At 42.0% G+C, this 7,063-nt stretch overlaps 2 protein-coding genes across 3 annotated transcripts; one reads left to right on the top strand and one right to left on the bottom strand.

Moving 5' to 3' along the window:
- Positions 1-205: 205 nt before the first annotated feature.
- Positions 206-790, top strand: LOC107304796. The gene has a single exon (XM_015840410.1). The coding sequence runs from the start codon at positions 303-305 to the stop codon at positions 534-536; it is 234 nt and encodes a 77-aa protein (XP_015695896.1). The 5' UTR covers positions 206-302; the 3' UTR covers positions 537-790.
- A 305-nt stretch (positions 791-1,095) lies between these two features.
- On the bottom strand, positions 1,096-5,510 carry LOC102718478. Of its 2 annotated transcripts, none has more exons than XM_015839958.2 (7): positions 5,297-5,510; positions 4,334-4,551; positions 4,040-4,125; positions 2,812-2,958; positions 2,001-2,124; positions 1,640-1,929; positions 1,096-1,488 (listed from the first exon to the last, which is right to left on the bottom strand). In XM_015839958.2, exons 2-7 carry the CDS (start codon positions 4,542-4,544, stop codon positions 1,396-1,398), a joined length of 951 nt encoding a protein of 316 aa, XP_015695444.1. In that variant the 5' UTR covers positions 4,545-4,551; positions 5,297-5,510; the 3' UTR covers positions 1,096-1,395. The 2 variants fall into 2 exon arrangements, with proteins under 2 accessions (XP_015695444.1, XP_006659364.1); XM_006659301.2 differs by having other exon boundaries at positions 4,334-4,563; positions 5,297-5,509.
- Between the last annotated feature and the right edge of the window lie 1,553 nt (positions 5,511-7,063).

Genomic DNA, 7,063 nt, shown 5'->3' with positions numbered 1-7,063 from the left:
CTAATGTTTATGGATGAAATCGACCCATCGCCATGGCCGGCCCCCGTGGTGGACTCCAACCCAAAAAAAAAAGCGCAAGACACGTGTAGCGTCCCTGTGTTTCCGGTCCCACGCGGCAGCCATTCACTGGAGCACACCGTAACACCAAGAAGTGCCACGTACACACACGAGTCGACGACGCGTGTGGTTTTTAAGCAGGGGAGCGGCGTGCTGATCTGAACACCGAGCTGCTGCTGCTAGAATCAATCAACGAGCACACGCGATTCGGGTTTGGACTCGCGTTCGGAGCGGACTCGATCGAGATGTCCGGCGCGCAGGGCGCACAGCCCAAGGGCGCATTCACGGCGACCACCTACCGGTCGGCTCCGGCGGCGGCGAGGACGGAGCTCCGGTCGAGCGAGGACGAGCGTGGTCTCCCCGTGAAGAGGCTGGAGGACAAGGTGGAGGACGCCGCCGGGAAGGGCGGCCCGGTGTTCGGCGCCGGCGACGACGACGGCAAGCCCGACCTCGGCGTCACCGGCACCGGCACCGGCTGATTGCTCATCACCTATTTCTGTGTGTCGCACACGTTCTACTTTGTAAGCTACTACTACTGTGTAATGGACTAGAATAATCATCATAATAAAAATACTTGCTCCATGTAACTAGATATGGATCTTGGGATAGGGATATTGACAGTCTTCGATAATATTGGTACAGATAAGTTACTTTATAATAATATTTAAATGGAATTGTATGATATGATAAGATGGTCATCATTTGGTTTTCGAGGAAAAATGTTTCATTTGGTTATCGAGGAAAGAAGTGAAACCATACGTGTACAAAAATTTAATTTGTCAACAATCTTTTTATATACGTGAGCGATCTGAAAATCAGCTCCAAATTTTGGCTTATTAATTTAGATTATATGCATAAAATGGAGATCAGAAGTGGAAAGATAAAATATGAGGCTGATAGATTTAGGAACATCATTCTTATGTTATCCTTTTTAGAAAAGATTTGTTACTAATAATCAAAGTTTAAAATGTCTGATTTCGTATTATATTTGGAACGTAGCTAGTAATATCAAGGGGAAAATATCAGAGATTCAGACGTGATGGACCAAAATTTATTCAGATTTTTAAGACAAGGTCATTGCCGGGACAAATATAATTACTAGTAGTTGATAAGAGTTTAACAAGCAGAATGATCGAAGAAACTCGCTCACGTTAGCGACAAGGTAGCCGATGGAGTCAATTTGACAACAAACTATGATGTTTTGTTTCGGCACACGAACGGTGATACAGGTAATACTATTTACAGTGGCCTAGAACAGACTGACATTTGTCAATCTGGAACGAAACAGAGGGGCAAGGACGATGTACAGGCAGTGACTCTGTTGACTGCCATGAGAGGCTAGAGGAGCTTCAGCATTTTCAGCCGCTCCTCGTGCTCCGGATCAAGCTTAGGTGGCGTGTAGCTGCCATGAAGATCCTCCACCACGTACTCCTGCACATATGAAATTTACAGTTACAGAATTTGAATGAATGGATGCCAAAGTTTAGCATATCTTAGAGATATTTCGAATATCCAAATGTTTAAGCACTTGGGTTGGATCATTGTCATGCATAGAACAGCACTGGCTTGAGGGAATTCTTGCCTTCGTGAGCTCCCTTTTGGTCAAGATGTGGTAATGCCTCTGCCAGATTCTTTGGACAGCCATGGTCGATGCCAGAAATCCATATGCAATACCAAGGATGGCGAACACGACAACGAAAACCACCACCAGGGCAAAGCAAGCCTCTAGAGATGCAGGCAGGCAGTCCAGGACGCCCCAACCATAGCAGCAGTTCCGGCACCCAGCTAGGCATGGATCTTGGTTATCGTTGAAGGATGAGCAATGCAGTATCAACCCGAAAAAACCGAGTAACACGAAGAAAACAACAACACCTGGAACACAAAGAGGGATCATCATCACAAGTGAAGGTAAGGAACAAACAATCAGGAAGGGATTGGGATACCTATGCAGTAATAGAACGGTATTGGATGCTTTGACAAGAAGCGATCCCAGCCATCACTGAAACTGTTTCTGAAACTTCCATCCCTATCTAGAAAGTAAGAGATTGCACCAATCATAGCAATAGTCTGCAAAACAAAAGCGTCAATGGAACTGTTTCTCTTACTTTAACTTGAATTTCAGAACAAAACAACCTAAAACATATTACTACTTTTTGGAGCACAAAATTCATCCATAATACCAAAATGATATCATACCATATGGAACAGGATAAGTGAAACACTAATCAAATAAAATGTATGAAAACATGCATGTTTGCAGCATTTAATATGTAAATTTGCAATTGCACAACAAAACCCTGTTGCTGTTTTCTTGTCAAACTTATCATGTGGAAAGAAAAAGATACAATTCTGGATGCCTCAGGAGTCAGGAGGTGGCAGAGAAAAGAGCATTTCAATGTTAATGTTTATTAGACATACAACAAGAACTGCAATGAGAACACCAATCATCACAAAGCTATATATTTAAGACACAATATAGCGAAACTACACATTTAGAATTAAAATTATCACAAAAACTATATATTTAAGGCATACTATTGCAATACTACAGATTTAACATGAATTAATAGCAAAAATCCATATTATAAAAGCTCAATTACGATAATAACGCTAGGAATCTAACCTCTAAAATCTATAGCCTTTTGTTTCGCAATACAATGACTTATGTACTTTAGCAATAATTTTGCCAAAGTCTGGGAGCTATGAAACTCAAAACAAATATGGAAAGTAGTGCTTCCAAATGTTAATGCTTACAAGTTGTACAGCAAGAAACACAAGCATAACATCTCTTGCAACAAATATTCGGAACTTCATTTTACGCCATGAGTTGTCCTCCCAAGTTTCCACTCGAAGATGGAATTGAGCTTTGCACGTTGTGCAGTGTGAAAATGCAAATCCTTCCTAGAAATTAAGCATTAACAGAAAATTAGAAGTGACACTCTTCCTTCATTCAGTCGAAAACATATTGCAAAGAAAAACAGAATTAAAAAAATACATTTAGTCAGGAAGATTATAATCACAGTGTGAATAACTGAAGTTTATAGATGAAGCACAAGTTCAACCTAGATTATAAAGGATGGTTGCATCCTTTCCAATGCCATTGATCAAAGTCTTTAAAGTGCCATATAATGCAGCCAAAACTCTAGAGTGTACCCTCCAAATCAAGCTGAAAGATGATAGCTTGGAGAGACGCAACTTGACTCCTAATGAATCATGGCCAGTATATCTAAAGCTGATACCGATGGCACCTTTGTGATCTCAGATCTGCCATTTGAAAACAATGGTTAAAGAAGAAAATGGCCAGGTTCTAATGCATAGGACGAGCACTGCCATTTCCTACCAGAATAAGAAATATCACAACGTGTAGACTGCACTATAATATTCCACTGTTTGTATAGTAACACACTACCCGGGGCCTTTCTAATAATTCCACTACTCTCCATGTAATGTGTAACTCTTCGGGCAGCCAGTCCACTTCTTTATGTAGTTTTTGCTTGTTCTCTAGGTAATTCGCCGCCTCCATCTCCCAAGGATGAAGGATGAAGGATGTGTCAATGTGCTAGTTAGCACTCCCTCCATTTTTAAATATATGACGATATTGACATGACATTTGACCATTTGTCTAATTCAAAAATTTAGTGCAAATGTGCAATAATATAATTCATGCTTAAAAATACCTTTAATTGATAAAACAAGTGAACAAAATAGAGGATATGTAGTTTTTTTTTGAATTAGACAAATGGTCAAACGCTATTTCCAAATATCAACGGCATCGTATTTAAAAACGGAAGTAGCAGTTACCAATCCAATGTACATGGAATAGTGTTGGAAGTGAAAAGCAACAGCACATACCATGTAAATTGCATTATAAAAGCTTGTCGAGTGAGTCATGATAAGCTCAAAGTTCATCATTACATGGTCTGTTACTATCAGATTTCTTAACAAAATAACATGACAATGTAGCGGAAACATTGGAGAGTACCTTAACAGATCTCCAGTGGTCAAGGCATGAACGATGAACAAATTGTTGGGTTCCTTTGCACATGCAAGGTGATATTAGTTCATCACCTGCAACATGAATACCGAAGGTTGAATTAAATAGCTTGTACTTATTGCAATCTGAGAACCAACTTATCATTTTGAGTATTTACATATCCATACTTATTAAAATCAGAGACATATTTATCCCAGAAAAGACATTCCCAAATATTAAAACAAAGCAACCTAACTGCACAGTAAAATTATAGAACTACTCTCTGATACATAGGATCCTCACCTAACTCAGAATCAGTCTCAAGGCAAATGCGGCAGCACCCTGCAGAAGAACCATCGGTTTCCTCATCCTCAATCTCCGATACGCTCACTGTCGCTGGCTTAGGCGGTGTCAGCGGTGTCAGCTGCAACGACGACTCTGCCTTCTCATTTTCTCTCTTGAGAAGAGGGTCCGAGTCATTCGGGACCGTCTCTTCCTCATCCCTCCTATCCATGCTCACCCTTCAGTACAAACTGTAACCAATTCAGGAACTACATTAACCAGAGAGAACAAAATTCTGAAGTCACATTACAGGTTTAAACAGCTGTGAACCACCAGCTGATGGAACCAAGGAATTCCGAAGAGAACAAGGCTTTAATGTCAAAGTTTCCAACCAAGATGCAAATAAAGACCGGCATTTCTGTAAAAACAAAGCAAAAACGACGAACTCCATTTGTTTGTACCAGACTTAGTCTTGTGGATTATTCGCCAGACCAAGTCACAAATTTTAGGATTAAACACATGAAATTTCGACCAGTTCTTAGCACATGAAGACGTGAGGTGAACGCATTGGCAGGTGAGGTCTGAATCTCGATAAATGAGTGAAATTTGAGAGGCTAATTACATTCACTCCCGAATTCGAGACGAAATGAAGGCACAGCGCAGCATAATCCAGTGGCTAATAGATCAAATCGTTGGAATTCAAGGGCGCAAAACTCTAAATTGAGCAGCCTAAACATATCGACCCCAAGAATCCAGCAACGGTAACCGAAAAAGGCTCCGGGCAAGCTGCCACCGTGGAAATCGCCGAATCGCAACACATGATACCCAAAATCTCGCTCCTATCTCGCCAAAGGATCCGACGCCGACTCGCGGCAACTCGATTCACGGGGGCAAAACCTAGCTGATTGTTAACTACAGCCAGAACGAACAACAAAAAATAACCTAACACAAACAAAAAAGACAAAAGGGTCGAGGAAAACTCACCGGGAGAAACCGAATTCGGAGCGCCCGGCGATCAATCAGCGAACGGGGACACAAACCCTCCTCCTTGTCCTCGTCGTCGTCTCCCTCCGGTGGGGGGCTCGCCCCGCCCAGTCTCGTCGTCGTCGTCTTCTACGACGATGGATTCGAAGATTTCCGAAGGGGGAGCAACGAGAGAGAAAGAAAGCGAGGTTAACGAATTTTGCGAGGAGCACCTCCAAAAGGAAGGAATATTACAGAAACTGGTCCGGACCCCAAACAAGGCCCAGCTTGGGCCGAAATAGCTCAAGGCCTACACACCGGAGTTCTCTTTTAACTTAGGCCGTGTTCGTTGGACAGGAGTAAGGTAATTTACCTTAACGCGGAAAACGTAGTAATAGATTAGTGCATGATTAGTTAATTATTAAAAGATATAAAATAGATTAATCTAATTTTTTAAAACAACTTTTCTATAGAAAATTTTTAAAAAATACACCGTTTAGCAGTTCGAAAAACGTGCGCGCGGAAAACGAAAACGAGATGGATAAGTTATCCAGCAGGGGGCAACGAACGCAGCCTTAGTTTGCCTGAGGTACTTTAACCCTAAAACTATAAATGTGTACCCATATTTGCATAAACAGTTTAAAAAAATCCCAATATCGATTTATTTTTTGCCAGTTTTTACTAACGTGACGTACAGTGGACTCCACGTAATAGATTCTTTTTTCCTCAATCCTTTTTTTTTCTCTTCCTACTCTCCCTTCCACTGCGGTCAATCTCTTCTTCGTCTCTTCTCTCCCATGCATCTACCTCACGGCAGTGGACTGCAGCGCTAGCGGCGGGCGAGGTTGCTCATTGTCGCAAGCGGGCCACGGGGAGGCATGTGTAGGCCAAAGTGGGGTGTGATCGGCAACACACCGCCCGCCGAGACTGATCAGGCAGTCCTGCATGGATAGAGATAATTGCTTTTGGCCTAAAAATCGGGCGTCTTTGCTAAAAATGGCCTCGAAACCATTGGCTTTGTTAAAATAGTCATATATCGGTGGTTTTGCTTTAAAATGATCATTCCAATTATCTGTATTCACCAAAAAGAAGTTAACTAGTCAACACAAATTCGAGGGATTTGACCTTTTGACACTTGTAAGACTGAGGTTCGATTATTTGACATTATGGCCTACTGTTATTGACTCAGATGATCCCACATATCATACTTACGAGTGTCAATATAAACAATTGGCCAACAAAGAAAGTGTCAAATCATCAATTTTTTTCTCAAACGCACAAAAGACTTGCACGTTAATATATTAATAGGAAAAAGTTTTGTTACACGACACCTAGAGGCCTGACGGGGTTAAGGCTGAGACTCAAGAAGGTAAAAAACAGAAAGAATAAACTAGACGCGTGACTGAGAAAAACGTAACTCCAAAAGAGGGAGGAGGGGGGCAAGACCGCTCTACTCTCCTAAGAGATCACCAAAGATAGCGACATTGGCGGCTGACCAGAGCTGACCTTCTGAAACTACAAGCTCCTTCACTGCTAAGACGGAAGACAACCTCGAGTCAAAAATCCTGTGATTTCGCTCATTCCACAACTGTCAGGAGGACTAAGAAATCAAAGCAGGACCTTAGGTGGTGAGGTAAGCATGTTCTAGACGAAGGCCACCAATCCTGAAGGCAAGCACCACTACAGGGAGAGAGTGACGTCGAGCCCGACGGCGATAGCACATAGTGCCAGACCTGCCTAGTGAACACACAATCAAAGAAAATGTGGTTTGTTGTTTCAAGATCCTTC

The sequence above is a fragment of the Oryza brachyantha genome, chromosome 8, assembly GCF_000231095.2.
Source record: "Oryza brachyantha chromosome 8, ObraRS2, whole genome shotgun sequence".
Lineage (NCBI taxonomy): Eukaryota > Viridiplantae > Streptophyta > Magnoliopsida > Poales > Poaceae > Oryza > Oryza brachyantha.
Note: the sequence above shows the minus strand (reverse complement) of the source record. Positions and strands in the feature narration are given on the sequence as shown.

Excerpts from the sequence above, each read along its gene's own strand:
- LOC102718478 (XM_015839958.2), bottom strand. The coding sequence starts at position 4,544 with ATGGATAGGAGGGATGAGGAAGAGACGGTCCCGAATGACTCGGACCCT. Across the intron at positions 4,126-4,333 it reads TGAGACTGATTCTGAGTTAG|GTGATGAACTAATATCACCT; the intron begins GTGAGGATCCTA and ends TTCATGTTGCAG. Across the intron at positions 1,930-2,000 it reads ACCGTTCTATTACTGCATAG|GTGTTGTTGTTTTCTTCGTG; the intron begins GTATCCCAATCC and ends TTTGTGTTCCAG.
- LOC107304796 (XM_015840410.1), top strand. The coding sequence starts at position 303 with ATGTCCGGCGCGCAGGGCGCACAGCCCAAGGGCGCATTCACGGCGACC.